The sequence below is a fragment of the Aulonocara sp. 'chitande type north' Nkhata Bay genome, linkage group LG5, assembly GCF_057382095.1.
Source record: "Aulonocara sp. 'chitande type north' Nkhata Bay isolate Kocher_YH1m ecotype deep benthic linkage group LG5, A_spYH_male_GT1.1, whole genome shotgun sequence".
NCBI lineage: Eukaryota > Metazoa > Chordata > Actinopteri > Cichliformes > Cichlidae > Aulonocara > Aulonocara sp. 'chitande type north' Nkhata Bay.
In genome coordinates, this window is record NC_141348.1 from 18,417,562 (window position 1) to 18,440,784 (window position 23,223).

The following is a 23,223-nucleotide window of genomic DNA, read 5'->3' on the forward strand; positions in this document are numbered from 1 at the left end:
AGTAAAATGTCGCCTATTTAATTTAATACTAATACTAATTTAATTTAATAAGCTATTAGGCTGCAAAGCAGTGAAATATAAAATGATGTTAGCATATTATGTCACATAAAGATTTTTGTGGTTTTAATAATTTCAAAACTCGATAATATTTTTTCTTTGTGGATCCAAATGTTAAAGACTTTAACCAGCACTTCTTACTGTCAGCTCTGCTTTCATACTCAAACAAAAAACATATATTTCAGCCAAACAACCTCTCCGGGCCCGACTCCTGTTAATGCACTTTTATTTTGAAGTGCACACACGCTTCTTCCGGTCTCCTGGTGTTTTCGCTGGAGGCAGCGTGGCTCGGACTGTGAGGCGGGTGGAGGGAGTGTCTGCTGGGTGTATGAGTTGGCTGACGTCTTGTTGGTGTGAATGAGCTGAAAACACACACACGTACACACACACACACACACACTTGGTCTGACAACAGCTCGGCAGGCGAGACGATCACGGGAAACGGAGGAACAGTTTTCTTTTATATCTTCTTCCCGCTTCCTTCCCCCCTTCCATCTTTATGACTTCGTGAAGACGAAAGGTAAACACACACTTGCACGCAAAAAGATTGAAAGAAAACTTTATAAAAAGCTAAGTGCTTATGTTGTTATCTTAATAATGGGAAGGGGTAAGTTTAGGGACAGGTGCACAACCCTTGTGACAGTGTAATGGGTGTTTTCCAAGCTTTGTGAAATAATTTGGCTGACCTACATCCTCATTATCAGTCCTCGCATCCTTACTTAAGAGCTGTGTCCAGAACACACAAGCTCGGATCACTCTTTCATTTCGCTTATATCGCCTTTCTTTGTCCACTTTGAGAGGACCCAGAGCCGGACACCGGCTCGGAGTTCACTATTGACGCGTCTACTAGTAACTTATTAACAACTCGAAATGAAACACAGGGATATAACGCTGGTTTAGCTGGTGAAGTCGTTTCGATTGGCTCTTTGAGACCAAACTGACGTCGAAGTAAGCGCGCTCTCACAGCATCACTGGGGAGAATAAATTGACCTAAACATAAAAACTAAAGGCAGCCAGTGTGGCCTTGACACGACAACGGGGGCACTAAAGGCAAACAGAGATAAAGAAAGTTAAAAGCCTGCAAGCAAAGTGCTACAGGAGACCGAGCTCTGCAGAAACCATCGAAAATAACTGACAAAAGCAAGGGCTGAAAGCCTTCTCTCCTCCAGAGTGTTTGTTTCTTAGGAATTTAGCAGCTGGGAAAATAGAGGAGGGGTAGAAACAAACTAGACACTTAAAAACAAAATTAAAAAAAATCATTGGGTGGTGCACACAGCTGTAGTCCAACCTGATTTCATTACACAATATCTTGCACACCTAGAGGTGTTGTGTTTAAGAAGTGTAGCAAAGAAGAAAAAAAGTAAATTGCATATCCCATGTAAAAATACCTAAGTGCACACATACTGAAAACTGCTGTTTGGAATCTAAACAGTTTATGCAAACCAGCTGCAGATTGATAACAATGCTCTATGAGCATTTTCTATACTTTCTCAAGCTGTACTAGTTAGTGTTGAGAGTGTTAAAACTGCAGGGTGTGGAGTTACCGGTTTTAGTCTTACAGGACAAACCAGATGACATGCTGCACACAATGCCTGTGGTATTTAGTGTAGCAGATTTGGTCACATATTGTATTACTGTTATCTTTTTCACACGGTGTGTAAATTTGGCCCTTTTTTTGTGAGTGGGGAGGGAGGGAGGCCATTTCTGTTGGTCAAAGTGCTCATGTGACAGGTTGCTCAGGACAGTTGCAGTTTGTTTATCTTTTAGTGGTTTCAGATCAATGCCAGCTCCGGGTTTTGACTGTGCCAGAGTTGTAGATTGTATTATAGATGTATGGTACGGTTCACCAGGCCTGTTCCCTGCTTGCCTGTTTTGATCTTGATTACTTTTCCTTTCAGGTGTTCCCTCAATGCTTGACACTTTCATCGTTGTGTAATACTTAACATTTGTAAATGTTATCACTTGGACCTGTTCAGAGCAGTTTATCTTGCTCATTCTCAATCAGTTAATTTTAGTTTCCCATTTTACGTACCACTAAACATCCTCAGTCAAGATGAGTCATCACACGCTGTCAGAGCTTCACTGTGTGTGAGAGTCTTACCATTTAACTATTTTAATTTTAGCTGGAGAAAAAGAGAAACAATCAAGGAAAGGTTCAGTGCATTTTATGTTATCAAAAGACCAAATCAAAGACTGAAACCTGAGGGAAAAAATATTAAAGCGAGTGGCAGGAAGACTTTTTTTTAAATAGTGGCTGATGTTTGTTCAGAATGATTGATTAGTTTCTCTTTGCTTCTGTAGTAGAGTAATGCACTTTAAAAAATCTAGACAAACCAGACCATTCCCGTCTTCTTTGTGACAACATAACCGACTGGCTTTTTCTGTTCTGAGTATGAAATGGGTTTTCATTAATGGAAATTTGGAGTTTGCTGTGGATAAACATGTTCTGTTCTTCACTTGTCCTGTTTCAGCAACTCGGCCATGGAGAGCTCCGTCGAGGCTTCCAAGACTAGGGTCATGTCGAAACCCAAGCCACCGCTGGCCCCCAAACCTGGCCTCGCTCCCAAGCCCTTCTCTTTGCAGAAGAATACCACCATCCGCTCCATTCATGCCCCAAAGACGCTCCCCGCTACGTCGAAAATTCAAAACTCAGAGCCTTTGACCCCTCGTGCTCAAAAAACATCTCAGCCGGCTGTCACCTCAAATGCCAAACCAGGCTCTCAAAGTGAGCTTCCCAAAAGTCACCCAACAACAACCAAAGCTAGTGAAGCAGGTAAAGAGGAAACTCGTGACTCTAGTGTAGGAAAAACAGCCTCACAAACCAGTCGGCCCGAAGAGACAAAGAAAACTGAGCTCGTCCAGAAAGACATCATCCAAACAAACGACAAAGCTTCTGGAGATGTTGCAACTAATTCAGAGCAGAACAACGGAAAAGCGAAGGAAGATGAAGCTCGAACTTCTGTTGTCAAAATGCGGAATCACTCAGGTAGCGATGGAGCCTCTTCAACCGATGAAACATTTAGTTGGGGTGGTGCTAGGAAGCGTCTGTCCATGGAGCTCACCTCGAAGTTTGAGTCAGGCGGTCTTTCTCTGCCCCCCCAGCCTACCATAGCTATCTCCACACACAACACCAAACGTGATTCAAATAAGCCAGCATCTCCTGCTCCAGAGCAGAAGCAGGCATCTCCAGAGCCGAAGCAGGCATCTCTGGAGCCGAAGCAGGCATCTCCGGAGCCGAAGCAGGCATCTCCGGAGCCGAAGCAGGCATCGCCGGAGCAGAAGCAGGCATCTCCGGAGCCGAAGCAGGCATCTCCGGAGCAGAAGCAGGCATCGCCGGAGCAGAAACAGGCATCTCCGGAGCCGAAGCAGGCATCGCCGGAGCAGAAGCAGGCATCTCCGGAGCAGAAGCAGGCATCGCCGGAGCAGAAACAGGCATCTCCGGAGCCGAAGCAGGCATCGCCGGAGCCGAAGCAGGCATCGCCGGAGCAGAAGCAGGCATCGCCGGAGCAGAAGCAGGCATCTCCGGAGCCGAAGCAGGCATCGCCGGAGCAGAAGCAGGCATCTCCGGAGCCGAAGCAGGCATCTCCGGAGCCGAAGCAGGCATCGCCGGAGCAGAAGCAGGCATCGCCGGAGCCGAAGCAGGCATCTCCGGAGCCGAAGCAGGCATCGCCGGAGCCAAAGCAGGCATCGCCGGAGCAGAAACAGGCATCTCCGGAGCCGAAGCAGGCATCGCCGGAGCCGAAGCAGGCATCGCCGGAGCCGAAGCAGGCATCTCCAGAGCCTTCAAACAGAGAGAGCGATGACGGTGGAGTGAAAGAGGACTACACCGGGGGAAACAGCATTAAAAACAGAATCAGTCAACTGTTTGACTCTGCGTCGAGGCCGGAGGCCATGCCGAAGAGGGATGAACCGGAAATCTTAACCGGTATAGGAGGGGTGAAGGAGCGCATCAAAAATTGGGCTGCAGAAACAACTTCTGAGGGTCCAAAGATGGAGAAGAAGCCTCCGGCTACATCCCGAGCACGCTCCAGAAGGTGAGTAAGGCTCTGCAGTTTGTGTGCAGTGACAAGATTAGACACAAAGAAAAGGAAGTGAGCATTCATTTGCAAGCACAGGTTCAAATCCCAAAGCCTATCTTCGTTGGTCAGATGTAGATGATTTATGACTTTGTGTCTAGGAAGCCTTAACCTTAAATGTGATTCATTTGTTGATTTGGGTGAGCAAATGTTGGATAAAAAACTTTTTATGTGGGTGTGTGATTGTATGTGGTTTCTCTTGATTTAGATTTTCTTTATGTTAGTGGTTTGGATTTACGAGGACATACAGGCATTTCTTATTTAGACAGAAAGCACGGCCCCAGTTTCTGGTTTCTGTGAGCAGCTGTAGCAAGAGTGCAAGTCTAGAACTGTTGAGGAAGGAAAGTTTGAGTGTTGCTCTCTTGATGCTCCTCCGTGTTCAGTGTGTTTGGAAAGTAATCCGGGCGTGGTAAATGAAAAATGCTGCTGCAGTATCGATGTTGCAGCCAGATTTATGTCCTTAAATAACCAAGGTTAGATAAGAAAGCAAACTAAGCTACCGAAGTGTGTGAGGTTTGAGATTAGACATCCAGCTGTCTGCACATAGCTTCAGGTATTTAGCCATTCCCTATAGTGGATGTTAATGGGATTTTAGTTGTGTTTGCTTACAGTTTCCTAAATAACATTTAGGGAAATGAATCTTTCAGAAAATCTGCATCTTGACTATATTTTTGAGAGTTTTCACTGTCAGAAGTTTTCAGTGGAACTACTACTCCATGTACTGAATACGCATTATTATCTCTGAAGCACTGCTGACTGTGTGGAAATGCCATCAAGACTATTTAAGTGACCAGTCACTGAGTGGATAAGTAAAAACCTTGTTTTTTTACTCATGTTGAAATCAGACCTTTTAAGTAAATGCTCACAATTTCCAGGTAATTTATGCTCTCACTGACAGCTGGATTAGATATATACCTCTCTTTGCCCTTATGCTGGGTGTCATAAATATGTCACATGCTTCCTGGATTCCTATGAGGCTGCCAGCAAACCATTGAAGACTCGTGGAAGTCACTGGTCTGAATAAGCATTAGATCCACTGCTCTCTGTAAAACTTTGTTAACATTAAAGTTGACTTTTTGTGTTGGTTAAAAGCGACGCGCAAGGTGTTATTTCGCGAACTTCCAGGGTGCAAATAGGCCGTTTCCCCCAGCGCTACACTAAGCTAAACATTTGCTTTGTATTTAATGTACAGACAGACGTACACACAGGGTGGTGTCAATCTTCTGTTGTAGGTCTAGGTCTAGTTGTTGTCTGTTACTTTCATGTTAATCTCTAGAAACAACCTACCAGAAGTTTTCTTGTTTGTGTTTGTAGTCATGTGGTATAGACCAATCACATTAGAGCAGGGTTTGCTGTTTTTTATCTGCCTACAAAATGACTGCTATATGTAACAGGACACCTAGCTATCAGCTCAGTGACTCTTGAATGTTGAGAACAAAAAGCCCCCAAAACAAAACAAGAACAAAACGTCATTAAAACTCTGTTGTTCACAATGAAAAGCTATGATTGCTCTCTCCTCCACAGCTTTGAGCCCGCAACTTCTCCAACAGAAGTGAAAACACCAAAAACTTCAAATCTCAGACTTTCTGCCGAAGAAATGCCGCAGAGTCCGACTGTGGACCCCCCGTCAAAGGTCTCTCCTGTTGAACAACCAACAAAGTCCCCAACAGAAATGCTAAAAGGTGTTCGAACTGAAAAGAAATCATCGGAAAGTGCTGCAGAGAGCCCACAAGAGGCGAACAAATCAACAGAGGTTGACGTCCAGTTGCGCACCCCTAACTTGAGTGAAGATGTACCAAAGAGGGACAATGTCAAACGTCGCTCTGTTCGCTTTGGCACCGTGCAGAGTGATGATGGTGGGCCTCCACTGATCCTAGGCTCGGATTCTGATTCTGACACTGAAGACGAAGAAGAAGGAGAAGAAGAAGAAGGAGAAGAAGAAGAAGGAGGAGAAGAAGAAGAAGAAGAAGAAGAGGAGGAGGAGGAGAGTCCTGGAGTTACAGCTGAAAAGAAAGTCCCTGATTTAGTGCCTGTCTATAAAAGAGTTGGAATTTTTCAGAAAAAACATGATGAGAGTCAACAGCAAGAAGAAGAAAGACTGAAACATCTGAAATTTGAAGAACAGCGGCAAGCAGAGGAGACGGAACAAGCAAGGCTTCAGCTAGAACAGGAGCAGAAAAGAGTGGAAGAAGAGAAGGAAAAAGAAAGGGAAAGACAGAGGGAAGAGCTCAGGCTTAAGGAAGAGGAGAGGGCAAGGCAGAAAGAGGAGCAAATTAAACAAGAGATGGAGGAGAAGGAAAGGGAGAGGCTAAAGGAAGAGGAGAGACTGAGGAAGGAAAGAGAAAGACAGAGACTAAAAGAAGCGCAAGAGAGAGATAAAGAGCTAAAGCTGAAACAGGAGGAGGATGAAGAGAGAAAAAGAAGGGAACAGGAGAGGAAAATCCAGCAGGAGAAAGAGGCAGAGATGGAGAGGAAGAGGCTGTTAGAAAAACAGAAAGAAGAGGAGAGAAGGGAAGAGGAAAGAAAGAGGAAGATTGAGAAAGAAAAAATGGAGCTGGAAATGAAAATCCAGCAGGAGAAAGAGGCAGAGATGGAGAGGAAGAGGCTGTTAGAAAAACAGAAAGAAGAGGAGAGAAAGGAAGAGGAAAGAAAGAGGAAGATTGAGAAAGAAAAACTGGAGTTGGAGATGAAAATCCAGCAGGAAAAAGAGGCAGAGATGGAGAGGAAGAGGCTCATAGAAAAACAGAAAGAAGAGGAGAGAAGGGAAGAGGAAAGAAAGAGGAAGATTGAGAAAGAAAAACTGGAGCTGGAAATGAAAATCCAGCAGGAGAAAGAGGCAGAGATGGAGAGGAAGAGGCTGTTAGAAAAACAGAAAGAAGAGGAGAGAAAGGAAGAGGAAAGGAGGCAGATTGAGAAAGAAAAACTGGAGTTGGAGATGAAAATCCAGCAGGAAAAAGAGGCAGAGATGGAGAGGAAGAGGCTCATAGAAAAACAGAAAGAAGAGGAGAGAAGGGAAGAGGAAAGAAAGATGAAGATTGAGAAAGAAAGACTAGAGAAGCAGGAGCAGGAGAGAAAAATGCAAGAGGAACTGGAAAGAAGGCAGGCAGACCAACTCAAAGAAAAGCAAAGACTAGAGGACGAGAGAGAAACAAAGCAATCTGGGTTGAACAACATGCAAGAGGAGAGTTTGGTGCGCAGATCAAAGCCTCATCTAAACTATTTTGAATCTGAAGATTGGCCTCAGGAGTCAAAATCACCACATTCCCCCTCACCAAACACCTCTGGGCCCACAGAGAATCTGATGGATGTGGTTTATGATGACTTCTCGGTCAAACAGAATCCGATCAACATAGAATTTGATGATTTTTCAGTCAAACCGATAAAAGTGATCTCACGGCGTAAAACAGAAAGCAGTCCAGTTTTCCGTAGTTGGGATGACTTTCTGGATATAGAGGAAGTGAAGGGACTGGTGCCTGTGGACGTCAAAACTGAGAGAGCCAAGGAAGACAAAATGGAAAAACCAGAGCAGTGTCCGAATACACCTCCTTTGCAGGAGAGAGAATGGGTGGAGGAGATAAAAGATGAGCCAGAAGAGGAGCAGCTCATCTCTCTAGACGTGAAGAAAGAGGAGCAGCTCATCTCTCTAGACGTGAAGAAAGAGGAGCAGCTCATCTCTGTAGATGTAAAGAAAGAGGAGCAGCTCATCTCTCTAGATGTGGAGGAGGAGGAAGAGGAGAAGGAGACAGAAACCGAGGATGAGGACGAGATGGAAGAAGACAACCAAGAGGTGAGCCCTATTTGGTTAGGTTCTAGCTATATTTGTATTTCTGTCACGCTTGATTAGATTTTTGTTTTGTGGACATCACTATGGTTATATGAAAGCTCCAACTGTTCACTTATGCAGAAAGGGTGAGGTTAGGAACAGAAGCAGGGGTGTGCACCACTAGTAAATGTGGTTATTTTGTCAATGAATCACATCAGCCAGGCAGCCATACACACCTCACCTGCACCAGCATTTTGCCATTCCTGTAAGACAAGGAGAGAAATATCTTGTCGTACTTGCTTCAGTGTGGTTAAGTCACAGCTTAAGAACTCATGACTGTGTTAGTGTGTGTGCGTGTACTTGTATTACTCATGTTAACACAGCTGGGGAGACTCCTTCATTTTAACTATCCTTATATAACTGCCTTATAAAGTAAGGCTGGGTCCAGGAAATGATACTGTTAATTCTCAGGGAAATTACTGTACTGTTTTCTGAAGGCAACATAAACATAAACATATCTCAATAGTACCCCCCCCCCCCCCCCCCCGAAGTGATTACTTGTTTTATTACAGCGAGAAACATCAAAGAAGGCTAGGGCGAGGTAAACTGCTAATGTGCACGTTTCAATGTTTCTGCTCTTAAAATTACTGCCATTCATTGTGGTAAGCGCGAGATCAGAATAGAAGTGCGATGACAGTGCGAAGTTTTGACGGCAGAAAGATGGGTTACACTTCCTGTGTGTGTTTCCAGAAGCTGTCTATCTTCTGTGTCTTCTGCTTTCAGTTTGCAAGAAACATTTTTAAGTAGAAGCATCGCAAACATTTTAAAGACGCATGTTACGAGGAAGAAGGTTTGGTATGAATGTGTGGAGAGTGTAAGGCAGGTGTGTGTTACTTAAGAGTGTGCTGTGTGATGATGTGGGCCATAGGGCTATAACCCGTCAGATAATGGGTCATGTGTTTCTATTTCACACGTCTTGTCATATTACCACATTGCAAGCAAATTCGGTTGGTAGTGAAGATGTTAGTTTACACGATTATGTAATATGAAGTGCTGCCTAAAGGTGTAGTTCAGCGTTTTGCAAACAAAAGCATTTATATTCTCTTTTACTGAGAATTTTGTGAGGCAATTAACATTGAAGTTGTGTATGTAGCAAAAATAATGGCATCAGTTGCATAGTTTAACACAAAAGCTGGAAAGAAAGTTTTGTTTCTGCCTCCACTTTCCTGTCCACTCTGCACTACTGTGCTATCCATTAAAGAGAAGAGGCAAAGAAATGACAGTCATATCTTCTTCAGTCATAATGCTGAGTCATTATCAATAGATTTGGTATTGCACTTATCTAACCCTCAGTGTAAAAGTGATTAAAAGTGATTGAGTATTGAGTTGACATTCAGAGACAATGAAGTCGCAGAACAGCTGCAGTGCAAGACTGACGTCTGCAAATAAACATGATCACTTTACAGTTTGAAGTTTGAAGTTTTAGTTCGCCAAGTTTAGTTGTTCCAAAAATGCTTCGATGTGTTTGATTTCACATGTCTATGTGTCCTGTTTCACAACACGTGTGAGTTTGTCTTGCTGAAATAAGGTATATGATGCACTAATGCGTCACAGGTGCACAGACTGTCTCCTGATAAAATATCACATTTCGATTGGTCAGACCACAAACTGTTCCACTGCTCGTTAGTTCATAATAAGCGAGCTTGTGAACGCAGCTGCAATCTATGTTCGCTGACTGTTGGGTCATTCCATCTCAAATTTGCTCAGTCATCTCTGATTTACATAAAAGATTTATTGTCCAAAGTTTGAACATGTGTAATGAGTGCTGTGAAAGTTTAGTTTCATATATCAACTACTTTTCAGGATATATCTTTTGGAAAAAAAGGTTAGTCGACCCACTTTCAGGCACGTTTTTTGAAATCTGAGGCAGTGTTTGAACATGAATATTTGAAAAACTATTAAAGATGAAAGATTTTCTCAGTATCAAAATGAATCAGGATCTGTAATTTGGAATGGATACATTTGAAAAAAAGATAATTGGGTACTTAAAATATAAAGAGGCAATCTGTATGCTAACTGTGTGAATGAAGGCCGCAAGAATTGTAACTAATATGTATGAATATGCTACATTGTTGCGTTTTAATACCTGGAATAACCTGAATGATTAGCCTGCTTCAGAGCAGCAGGTCTTGAAATGGGAGAAGGTCTCAGAGGTGAAAAATATGCACATATACCGGTACATTAAAATCATTTTTTTTTGTATAATTTTGTTTTTGTTGTACAAATTATAATATTTGCTCAAGTCAGGATGAAAGTTGAGTGAAAGTAGCACTTTCTTTGTTTTTTCATGTTAAAAAGAGTTTTATATGTTTTATTTTACAGTATTATGACAAGTAACTATAAACCATTCAGACATTAGGACTACTTGTCTTTGCGATGTGAGCTTTATTAGTGTGTGTGCTCAAATATAGGGCTTTACATATTTTCCATATTTTAACTACCTAATACTCACATTTTTGATGTATCTGGCCCAAATTACACATTGTAATTCATTTTCATGGTAAGATACATTTTCAGGCTTTTATCTTTTTAGATATTAATATTTAAACATTGCTGCAAATTTCACTGGGCAAAAAAAATACATATTGAAAATATATTTCAATACGTATTTATAGCAATTATTACATATTCAAACTTTGTACCATGAAATTTTTATGCAAATCGGAGACTTTGGTTTGACATTGTTGTTTTCAGAGCTGCTCCTGAATCCATGTTGTGTTTTTCTCTAATGACTCATGAGAGAAACTTATTGTTATGCAATTTTATATTGTGAAATATTATTCTCACATAGCTGAACTGTTGCCTTAATAGTAGTGAACGGCTGCTATTCTTTGCACCTCACAGTTTTGTCTTTTAATCATTTATATTATTGCATACATTTTACCTGCATCAACCTTTTATGTTTTGTCTTTGTGTTACTTTTTGTTTGAATCTAAGTTTTTCTTTTCCTACTAACTTCTTAGACAGTGTCCAAACTTCTTCTTTTATAATTGAGATTGGAGGTGACAGGTCAAGTAGATAGCAAAGTGAACAGATGTTCAATTTTGACACAGCATTTAAAAAAAAATAAAGGCAGCAAACCCAACAAATTCCAGGTGAACAGAGCAGAGCTGCACTTAATGAGAGCAGGGCTGCCAGAGATATGACATTTAAGACAGATGGGCTCACCGCCTGTTTGAACATGCAACATTTTTGCAGACTTAATGAAAACAGTGAACCAACCCTGGACTGTGAGTGTGTGTTTGCTCTGTCAGTGCTGTAGCAAGCAAACCTTACCATACATAACCTATGACATACAGGGCAATGTATGCAACCACTTGAGTGCTGTAAAGGGGCTTTGCTTGTCTGTCTGTGTGAGTACATTCTTATTTGCACCACTGAGTGGCGCTGCTGCTCTTTGACTTTGCACTTCCTCACTGTGTGCTGCAGAAATGGTGAACTTTATCTCATATAAGGCACCTGAAAATCAGCTAAAAGTAAACGACCTCTGTAACACTAAACTATATGTTTTCATAAGTGTAATCGTTTGTTTTCTTCTTTTCTTTCCCTTTTGATGCAATAATGCCAACCTGAAAACTGACAAAAAGCTTTTCATTTTTAGACAAAGCATACTGGAGAAAATGTTTACTAGGCAAACACAAGGTGTGCAGCTGATCGTGCACCCTCAGTCAGGCTTCTGATTGAAAGAAAGATGAGCAGATGATGGCAGGATGTGATGGTAAGAAGAGCCTAGGTGCTGTGTGGTCAGCATGCCCTCTTTTGGGTCTCTCCAGCAGAGCAGGATGTGAGAATGACCATACATGGTGCCCCATGTCTGCTCTCATTTTCTGTCTCTGTCTCTCAATCTCTCCACCCTGTTTTGAGAGAGAGCCTGTCATCCCCCCTCCCTCACACACAAACACACTCTCTGGCACACAAAGAGGACGGTCTAATCCAGAGACAAGAAAGTTCACGTCTACTGTCTGTGTGTTTTCTGCTGCTTCATTTGCCTTTTCCTCTCATAAAAACCTGGCTCATTCATTGCCTGCATTTACCTACGGATGAGACCGGCAGAGGGAGGTACAGAAAGCACCTTGGCCCAGCCAGGCCGCACCTTTCCTACTTCCCTCGGGATTTTCCACATCCGAGCACAGACCTCCGCTTTGTGTTGACGTTCTGTGAAATCACTCAGGTCTGACGGTGATAAAGGGGTGATCTGTCTCTCTGTACTTGCCTTTGGATGTTTGGAGTGTCAGATGCTTCCCATGTGATTTTTTTTTTTCTTCCTGTTTTTGTGAACTCGGAAGTACGTGGGTAGGTTTAGTCAAAGAGGTTTTAGTCAAAGAGATAAAAGGATGTAAATTGCCAACTTTAGACTGAAACCTTCGAAGCTCTTTTTGCTTCCCAAGTGACGACAGAGAGGAGTTTTTGAAGCAGGCTTCAGTCGGTTTGTCTTTTAAATCGATGCTTAATCAATGATGGGAAGCTCTTTCTTTAGGATGCCGCTGTCTCACATCAATCATAGTTAATGTGACAGTGGAATAGTGTCGTCACACTGCAAACACATGGCTGGCTGGACTATTTACTTCTTCACTGACGGCAAATTGTAGACTATTCCAGGAAGTTCGGGTAAGCTGAGTCGTAAAAATATGCAGAGAGAGGAAGCATCCATTTCAAATGACAGATGGACTACGTTTTGTCTTCTGTGATGTCAGAAAAGTTCTTTCTACAAAATATAACTTTTCCTGTGCATACCTTCTGAAATATCAACAGACAGCTGGATCGCAGAGCCAGCTTTCTGACTCACCCGCAAAATCCTTTCATCTCTAATAAAGTTGAACCTCAGTTTCTCTGTTGAACCGGTTCCCATGGTGACCCTGCTGTCAGTGCAGCCAGCTGTGTGAGCTTTTCAAGCATGCAGTACTTTGAAGGAAAACTGTCGGCCGCCCAGCTGCAGGTGGCGGGCTGGGTGGGCAGCCTACGTCGGTCCTTGCAAGGGGCTCTGGAGCTCGTGTGGGGCCAGGAGAAGCAGGAGGAGGAAGAGGATGATAAAGAAGATGAAGAAGAGGAAAGTGGAGATGAAGGAGGAAGGTTTCAGAGGGCCATGTCACCGCTCCGTAGCTTTGCCAGTCGCAGCAGGAGATCCCTGCATCGCTTCTCCATCAGAAGTCGCAAGACTTTGCAGAGGAAAGCCACTAAAACCTGTTCTGTAAGAGCTGACATACACAAAGCAGTAAAAATATACAGTTACAGTAACTATATTTAAAGGCTTTGCTGTCTAATTTCCATTATCATTGTGTGCAATGATCAAAGCCGAAGCTTTTAGGGCGAGTTTTGTTAGAAAATGCTTCAAAACTCCCTGTAACTTATTAGCCTGTTCAAAATTTCCATGGACATGGGTTAAAAGATAACCATGCAAATGTAAATAGGGAGTGCAGCACACAGTGGCAGTGTGTTTCAGGAAGGACAGAGCTATCTGATGAAGTTTCCTGCTTGTATTTTCTTTTTTTTATCAGTGCGCAGTCACGGCCTTTCCCTCTCTGTCTGTGGTGTATGTGGGAGATAACGCGCCGGACAATAACAAAGTGTGACACACTTAGACAAGGTTTATCTAACTGTTGTTATTTATGGGTGTCAGCTCCATATCTGCATCTGCCTTTTGTTTGAGCTGGCCGCCTTTGGCTCACAGCCTAACCGTTCTTAGTTAATGCCTTTTTTTCTTCCTATTTCTATTCTATTGTATGTCATTACATCTCATTACATTATATTATAATAGATTATATTTGATTTTGCAAGCGATCCTTGCACATTTTTTGGAACCAAAAAACATTTTGTTTACACTATATTTAAGTATATAACATGTACATTTGTCTGTAACTTTATCATACATGTGGGTGCACAGGAGAAACAAAGATTATCTCTCCGGCTTAATTCCCTTAATCTGGTGATCTGTCGTTTTGATTCTTGTGGTGACACTCCTTCACAGTCGTTGTGAATCAGATTGTTCCTCATTAAGTTGTACTTTTATTCTCTCCACTTAGCTGCAAACAAGGTTCCTTATACATTCCAGTGACCATGACAAAAATGTTATGCAGGTAAACTATAATCAAGCAGACTCTGTCCTAACTTGTGCAGCACATCCTGCGCCCTCAGCAGCACATTTTATACTGGCAAACACAGAGGTAGTGCTTTTATCCTTTATAGTAGGTGTGCGTGCTACTTAGAAGTTCTTGTCCTAAATCTTCAAATGTTGCTAGATGAATTAAGCTGCACCCTCATGTTTTTAATATATTAGCAGTGGATCCAGTGAAAGATTTAGCTCATAAAAAAAATCCTCTTAATGTTAGGAAAGGGAGGATCGATGTCACTGCATCGCTTTTGCATCTAACAATGCAAATTTATGTTAGGCCGGATATTTATTGTAGAAACACACCTTTACAAAGTTAGTAAATGCTGAGAAAAACACTAGCTTGCCTGACCAATCAACAACAGGACTTGGTGGAAATTACATTTCATCCCTGGTTCTTACAGTGCAAAAGTGCCCTTGTGCTCTAGATTCTACAGGCCCAGGGTTCCTTATTCACCAGATTTCTATAGCATATAACAAGAATCCGAAAAATGAATTCGGGATTTATTTAACCCTCAGAGATGTAAATCACTATAAGTGCTAAATCTTAATCTAACCCTGCGTTTTGTAGAAGGATAAAAGAGATTTCTTGGGTTTAAAAAAAAAAAAAAAAAGAATATTCCTTTAATTGATGATTGTCTAAGTTAGACTTAAGGTTAGGGTTGGAGTGATTGCTGTTGATAAAGTGCACCTCAGAGGGTTGATATGACATAGGTAAGGAATAAGACTGACCCAAGCATACCCAAGTTAAGTTACAGTGCCATGAAAAAATTTGCGACTTTTCTGACTCCTTCATTTTTTACACATTTGTGTAAAATGCTTAATTGTTTCATATTATCAAACAAATTAATTATTGGACAAAGATGAACTGAGTAAATGCAAAAGACCGTTTCCCAGGGGTGGGCAGCTTACCAAAATCACTCCAACACGCATCCAGGAGGTCACAAAAAAACCCCAGAACAACATCTACTTCACTTGCTGTAAATGATGGAGTCATGAACTCTGCTGTCTACCAGAAAATCCCAGAGGAGAATGTTCGGGTGTTAGTTTGTACCCTGGAGCTTAAACCGAGTTGAGTTATACACCAGGACGATGATCTGAATCACACCAGCACTTCTGAATGGCTTAAAAAACAAAAACAGAGTGAAGTATTTGGAGTGATGTAGTCAAAATTCAGACTTAAATGCGATTGAGATGCTTTGGCCTTAAAAACAACCTCAAAGAGGCTGTTCAAGCTTGAAAACCCTCCCTTGTGGCTGAATTAAAATAATTCTGCAGAGAAGAGTGGGGTAAAATTCCTCCACAGTGATGTGAAAGATTTATTGCCACTTATTATAAATGCTTGATTGCAGTTCTTTCTGCCAAGGGTGGCACAATCTGTTATTATGTTTGAGGGGAATGACTTTCTCATTGCACGGTATACAGAATATTGAACTGGGGAGCATAAAACAAAGAACAAAGAACCCTGAACGTAGGACATGGCAAATACTGGACTATAAATTTATGGCGTGGAGAACATCCCAGAAATTTCCCTTGGGAGTTGGTGGAGACCAAAGCAGAGATAAAAGGAGAGTACGGGAGTACTGGATACTTTTCCAGTTCACAAACGTATCTCTCATTTCTCTGCAATAGTTGCAATATCTTTGCTCAACTTCTAAACATGTTTCTAATATCTAATTTATTGAGCACTCCTTTAGCTATGGCCAAAGTAGGAAGACGAGGCCGTTCGTTTTGAATTTTTAAAACGGAGGAAACTGGCTCCATAGTGTGGCGGTTTACGCATTTGGTTGACAAGCTAAATTTTGCTGGTTCCGTTCCAGACAGAGATAAGAATCCCCTTTGGGGTTGCGGTCAAATCAAATGTGCAGAGCTACCCGCTGTGGTGCCCACTTGTGACGAGGGGTCATCCTAAAGTAACTTTTCTTTTTTGTCTCCAAATCACACAATACAATGCCTCACTGTTTCTTTTATCTCTTGCACAAATGTTTTTCTAACCTTTGCATACTTAAGATTCACCCAAACAGGAATAACTGCATATTTGAAAAATTCTTTTGTTTTCTTATTGAACTCAGCTGGGAAGCATTAGTCAACATTAGAACTTTGTGAGTGACAGCTGCAGCTCTGTGATAAAGGTGGCACAGACACGGGATAAATCGCATCGCAGAGGAAAGGCTTGTGTAAAAAAGCACTTTGTTTTTTCTCTGTATCTGAACATGGAGTGTAGTTATAGGAAAATCACTAGAAGCCTATTCATTTGTGCTGTGATGCTGCCAGATAACAGGCATTGTGCAAATGAAGCTGCCCTGAGCGTCCTGAGTAATAAATGGCCTCACAAAAGAGATGAGATGTTTACTCAACTGTTGTGTTGTATCCAGGTGACAGTGTCTGGCCATTCAGCACTGGGATGCGCCCCTCAACAAAATATGAAGCGAGCATACAGGAATGTTTTACGAGGAAGTGGTTGCTTTTGTTTGGAACATGTTTGCGTGCGTCCGTGTATGCTTGTGTGTGCGTGTGTAGTATAGCATGTGGGCGTGACATCATGAGTGTGCTTAGTTTGTCTCTGTTGAGGCATAAAGGTGTGTACGCCAGTGCGTGTGTGTCTGTGTGCGCATGTTCATGCCCCCGGTGTTCATTGAGGACAGCCCAGCCTCTGTGACCGGCTCATTAAAAGACGCATGCTTGGCTGGTCCTTTCTCTCTGTGTAGCTGGTGAGTTTTGGCTCAGCACACAGTTTAGTTTCTCCTTGTTTTAACTCTACAATTTAAAGTTCTTGTTCATAAATTTATATGACGTAGAGGATCATTTGGGTCGTTGAAAAAAAGGATTTTCAATCCATGAACAGAGCAATAGCTTAGAATTTAAGTTAAGGTATTCAGCCAAATATGTCATTTAGCAGGGAAGCATGATGGTGATCTGCCAGTTAGTACTGTTGACTCATAGAAGAAGGTCCTGGGTTCGAATCCACCATCTGGCCTTTCTGTCTGGAAGCTGCATGCGTTTCCCGTGTTTGTGCGGGTTTACTCCTTCCACAGTCCAAAGACATGCAGTTGGTGGGGTTAGGTTAATTGGTGATTCTAAATTACCCATGTTTCTCTGTCTTACTATAGGTTCTTTACTTTATATACTTGTTGTTTTGATTTTGGGTTATATGAATAAAATAGAATTGACGATTTCTCTGGTTTCTGCATGTGTTTTCCTTTTGAATTTGCCTGAAATTTTCTGTCCATCTCGCAGGATCAGACCAACAGTTTCTCCACAAAAAATGAAGACAAGGACACCGATGCTTTGATAGACTTTGGCCTTATTCATGACCAGCAGGATCCAGTCTGGGAACAAACACCTGAAAGAAACAGGTAGGAAATCATTTGCATTATTTAAAAAAATAAGTAGTTTGAGTTTTCGTTGTACTTGTATGACAATGTTAATCCTCAAGCCTTTAAAACGTTTCTATTTTTTTATTTGTTTGGCCAAATGTCATAATTTAGACTTCGGGAAAGTGTTTAGGAACAGAAATCTTGTGACAGCTTAACCGAATGCAGATGCACATTAAAATGTGCTGTCAGGCATTTGAAAGTTGAGCTCCCTGTGCCCCCTTGTGGTCAACAAAGTTAGGCACATATGCTTAATGGAGTGGTGAAATTAAAAACAAAAAAACAAATTGAAATGAGCCAAAAGCATTTTGGCAATGCCCTATGAACATTCTTCTTCAGCGTTGTTTACACTTTTGTTCTCTTCAGTCCACAGCCAGTCCCTGACGAAGTACCTGAAGTCTCATCTGAAGACACCGCCGATGATCTGAAAGAGCCAGAGTTTGCCCCTTTTCCCGAGGTTAGTGAGTTTTTAAATCTTCCCCTGTGCCATCAACCAAAAAAGGTGACATGGAATTCAGTTGTTACTTTTCAAACTTACTTTAGAAAATATCTGTTTGTGCTTGTGCCTTTCTGTAGTGTGAAGCATGGATAGATGGCAAGATAGATAGAAGCACAAAACAAAGATATCAATGACGTTTGTAACAGATAAACACTAACTCGTCATTGTGGAAATAATTTTATCAACTCCTGAAGAGAGTTATCAAGACAAAAACAAAACCAACTAAACTTTATACACGCTGCCTACATTCACATAGTTATAGATATGTACACGTAACATTGATAATGGAAAACAGTGGCATCCAGAAGACAAGAGTCAGAACTCAGCAAAACAGAAAACTTATTTACGGAGCCAATTCATCCTCATATTCACGTGATTTTTTCAATACAGTTGTGTGAACTTGTGCAGTGAGTCATTGGCTCTGTGCAGTCTTCCCACAGTGTTTTCTCTTCTCTCTCTCTTCTCCCAGCTTATTAAACATATAATTTTCTCTCTGTGCGTGACGTTTTTGTCTGGCTTGAAACAAATTCTGGGCGAAACTCCTGTCGTCTTGCTTTGTACACAATTTCGACTCAACCAGGTCACTAAATTGTTTTTTTTTTTTTTATTTGAGTGACGAAGAGTGACAGCTGATTGAAGCCAGTGTTATTAATTATTCTTATTGCTCTTTTATGTAATATTTATATTGGCTGTATATTTCTTTTGGATGTGTTTCCCCATACTTCTACACATTATGTCATAAAGGGAAGTTTGCAAGCACAGAGTGTGGTTTATGAAATCTTTGACTTTATACAGTGTCATAACTGATTTAAAATCTTTTTTTCTAATGTGTTCAATATGTGACTTCCAGAATATTATATAATTTATTATTTATTGTTACCTTAAGGAATTTAATTTCAGTTACTTTTTATATTTCTAATTATTTTCTAGTAATAAATAATGCACACTTGTGGCCAGTGCGTTTGCTTTTTATTGTTAGATTTTGTATATGTGTCTCTGTACAGAGCTCCACTCCTCTCCTTGACACCAGTGCACAAAGATCCAAGGCGGATCTGGGAAAGAGGCGTATTCGAACACGTCCGTCACGCAGGCTGACCGCAGGGTTAGCTCAGACGGAAACACAGGATTGGGGGACCCAGGACTCCACAGGTTATTAGAGTATCTGTAATGTTCTATGTGAAAGCGTCAGTGGTATAAAGACAGCTGACGATATCGAATTGTTTTGACTCGTGTCTGTGTTTTTCAGTTGAAAAAGAGACCGTTGCAAAAGAAAGGGAGTCAGATTCTGAGGAAGAACAGCCTAAACCCAAGGTAGTCTGTTCCCCGTCCCAGCGAGTGCCAGTGTTTCCTGGTATGAGTCCTGCAGGCTTGCTTGTAAGTTCTCAAAGCATTCAAGAACAACTTCAATTTATTTTAAATGTGTTTTTTTTATTAATAATATATGTAATATGATGCAAATGGGTCTTTCTTTTATTAAATTAAGTACTTATTTGTATTTATTTGCTTTTTTTAAGGCTCAACTTAAAAGGAAAACAGGTGGTGGAGGAACTGCAGTGAAAGAGGAAACCGTAGAAAGCAAAGCTAGCGAAGAGAAGGAACATCAAGATGAAGAAGTGGCACCATCTTCCGTGGAGCTCTCACATTCTCCTCGCACGCCTGCCCGTCTGGCTGGAGCTACACGGGTGCTGCCACTCATAGGCAACAAAGAAGAAGGGTAAGAAGAAAGAAGCGCTGCTCACCAAAACAAATATATATTTTGTGTAAATGATCCAGATATCTTTGGGGAAGATGACTGAAATATCGAAATATCGTCTGTGACATTCAGTGGTGCCTCCTCGCCTGCTTGGCTGAAAGAGCTGAAATCTAAGAAGCGTATGAGTCAGCACGGCAGTGACGCTTAGCCAGACTGAGGTGAGTGATTTAATATAATTAAAAAAGCTTGCCATGATTTTTGTATTTTACTTATATGCTAAAATATGATTCTGAGTATTATTTAAAAATGTAAAAACGTATTACTGTAGCTTTTAATATATAGATTTTTTTAGGTTACAGTACAGAAGTTCCTACATTGCTGTATGACTGTGGGGGAAATAATTATTTGATCACATGCAGAATTTGTAAGTTTGATCACTTGCAAAGACAAACACTTTTATGTTGGTTTAATTTTAGTGGAGAGAGACAGAGTATTAACCAATCAACCAATAATACAGAAAAAAAACCCTGCATTGCATAATAGTAACATGAAATGCTGAAATTTGGTAAAAGTAGTTGATCCCCCAAGCAAAACATGACTGAAGCCATTGCTAGCAAGCACACTGGTTAGATGTGTCTTGTAGTTGGTCACCAGGTTTGCACACATCTGAGGAGGGATTTCGGCCTACTCCCCTTTACAGAAACTTTAAAGAAAGACATGGCAAAGACATGCTCAGTTGGCTGTCTAGGCTGTTGCTTGGCAACTGGAAGCTTCAGCTTCCTCCACAGATTTACTGTCGCACTGGCGTCTGGAGATTGGCTAAACCACAAAATGACCTTAATGTGCTTCTTTTTTAGTCACTCCTTTGTTGCCTCGGCGGTATGTTTTGGGTCATTGTCATGCTTAAAGACCCATCCAAAACTCATCTTCAGTTTTCTGGCTGAAGAAAGGAAGTTTTCATCCAAGATTTTTCAGTACATGGCCCCGTCCATTGGGCCTTCAGTGCAGTGAAATTGTCCTGTACTCTTAGCAGAAAAACAACCCCAAAGCATAATGTTTCCATCTCCATGCTTGACTGTGGGGATGGTGTTCTTTGGGTCAGTATTTCTCATGACAGGTTGGCGCCAAATGGCTCAATTTTAATTTCACATGACCACAGCACTTTCTCCCAAGCCTCTCTGAATCATTTAGATGTTCACTGGCAAACCTACGACAGGCTTGAACATGTGCCTTCTTGACCAGGTGGACCCCCACAGCCGCTACAGGATTGCAGTCCATTACGAGTATCTTACCACTGTGCTTGCTAAAGGGTTTCTCTACTAAGTAGAAGGACTAAGTCCTGTTTTTCTTGGTGATCAAATACTTATTTCATTCAGTGACATACATATGGGACTGCATGTTTGCGTGGGTTCTCTCCGGTTACTCCATCTTCCTCCCGCAGCCCTAAGACATGCAGTTAGTGAAGTTAGGTCTTTTTCTGTGTTATCCCTGTGTCAGATTAGCAAACTGTCCATTGTGTACCTTGTCTCCTGCACTATTGTAGTTGGGGATCCAACTACACCCCTCCCGGTCCTTATAAGGATATGCAGAAGAGAATGGATGGACAGACACAAAGAAGTGTATAACTTTTATGTAATATGCGTTTTTCTAGATTTTTGGTTGATATTCTGTCTCTCTCCATTAAAATGAAACTATCACAAAAAGTAGAGACTGTTGATTTCTTTGTGAGTAAAGTTAGTAATTAAGCAGGGGCTCAAATAATTATTTCCTTCAGTGTAGTTGTCAGTAGGGGGTAAAAGGGTTTTTTAATTACTTTTTCTTATCCAAAAAGTGATCTAATAGTCTTTTGTGCAAAAGGTTTCTTTGAATGACTTGTAGATTCATCAGCTGTTTTTCTGCTACTTCTAACCCTTTTATGACTGGTGCATTGCGTATAATTATAGGGCTTAACAGGATTGGCTGTAGATAAGCATGAACATTTTGACCTTTTTAACATTTGGCTTACTTTGCATTTTTTTCTAAGGCAGGCTATGACAAAACCGACAGCGAAGACAAAAAAAAACCCCAACGGGAAACAGGCCATTATCTTTGCTTTTTTTTTTTTCTTCTATCACAATGAGAACCAGACACTGGGGGAAAACATTTTGTACCTAAATGTACTTTATTCTGCTTGATGTGCTTTTAACCTGCCTGTAAAATTAACCCTAACTCTCACAGGTTTTGACTAGCTTAGGGAGAATTATGGAAGTATAAAGGGCTTATGAACACACCAAACACACATTGTGTTACTGATGTTACCACATTATGAGTTTTATATATTCAATGCTTCCATTTGACCTTACTGCATCTTGTCCACCCTTTAGGAAACACCGTGCCATTGCCATTGAGCTCAGCTGCTGCTGCCGGCAGACATGACCGCTCCATCGTGTGCCCAGAGTGCCTTATTTTGTACCTTCACTGGGATGTTCACTTTTGCTGAACGCGCCTTTGAAATTGAATATAATGCCAAGTCTACGTGCCTGTGATGTTTTAATGCCAAGTACATGTTATATGAAATGTTGTTTAAGAAGCTCAGTGGAGAGCAAATACCCCAGTGTCATTTGGAGCAAAGTCATGGACTGTCTGCCTGGATTGTGTAAATTTGTAAGACTGTCATGTACTGACAGGGACTGATGACACTAGGCCTTTAGCAGGATATCTACATTCACACACACGCAGGCCTTTTTATAGTTGTGAGGACACTCGTTGATCACATTGCCTACCCGCTCTCCCAACCCAACTCTTGTCATGTTCTAAATCCAATTTTAACCGCATCATTATCATCAAGTGTGAACCCTCGAAGAGACCTTTGAGGCTCTGGATCCTCACAATGCAGAAGTTCCCTCACTGTGATTTAGAATTTTTTTTTTTTTTATCCTCATAAACACAGAAATACACGGATGAGGAAACACATGTGTACAGAATTACGAAATATAAATAATGCACCTTGTGTGTATTTAGTTTTAATTGTACAAAAATGCCTTTTATATTGTTTAACCGATCACAAAGCATCTCAAGTAAGGCTTGAAGCACTTTAAGAAAAGTTCTAGCAAATTACCGTCCAAACAGCAGTAGAGTAAAAACTGTAGTGACAGAATCCCGGGATTTTTTTGTGCCTTCTTCATTTTGTTACATCATTAGTGTCTATCTACTTTTTAAAACAAGATCTCACAAGGCTTAATTAAGTACTGCCTGATTTGTTTAACCCACCCACTAGCTGGTTAGAGCGTCAACAGTGGGCTGAGAGGATATTTCTGGGGTGCAATAACAGAGTCAGAAAAAAAATGTTTAAAGGAGAAAAATGCAATAATGTGCTGGAGGTTTTATGTGCCTTTTTAATGTTTAAGAATGAATGTCATCAAAATGGAATTCATTATTGATCAACTTACTGTATGTTAGTGGGAAATTGGGGGAATTTTATTAAAATGTTTTCTATGAAATGAAGTTGAGTGTATTATTTATTTGTTGGTTGATTGATTTATTTTGGACATTGAACTTCCTATTGCATGTATTCAGTGGCAGTAAAGCATAGATACATTAACTGGGCAATATATTA

General features: G+C 41.2%; 1 protein-coding gene across 1 annotated transcript; it reads left to right on the forward strand.

The window, feature by feature from the left end:
* Positions 1-383: 383 nt before the first annotated feature.
* On the forward strand, positions 384-23,111 carry LOC147330198 (uncharacterized). The gene is made up of 10 exons (XM_086291812.1): positions 384-577; positions 2,529-4,091; positions 5,658-7,920; positions 17,300-17,418; positions 17,803-17,893; positions 18,940-19,084; positions 19,182-19,309; positions 19,450-19,649; positions 19,761-19,846; positions 21,992-23,111. Exons 2-9 carry the CDS (start codon positions 2,539-2,541, stop codon positions 19,834-19,836), a joined length of 4,575 nt encoding a protein of 1,524 aa, XP_086147938.1. The 5' UTR covers positions 384-577; positions 2,529-2,538; the 3' UTR covers positions 19,837-19,846; positions 21,992-23,111.
* The last annotated feature ends 112 nt before the right edge of the window (positions 23,112-23,223 follow it).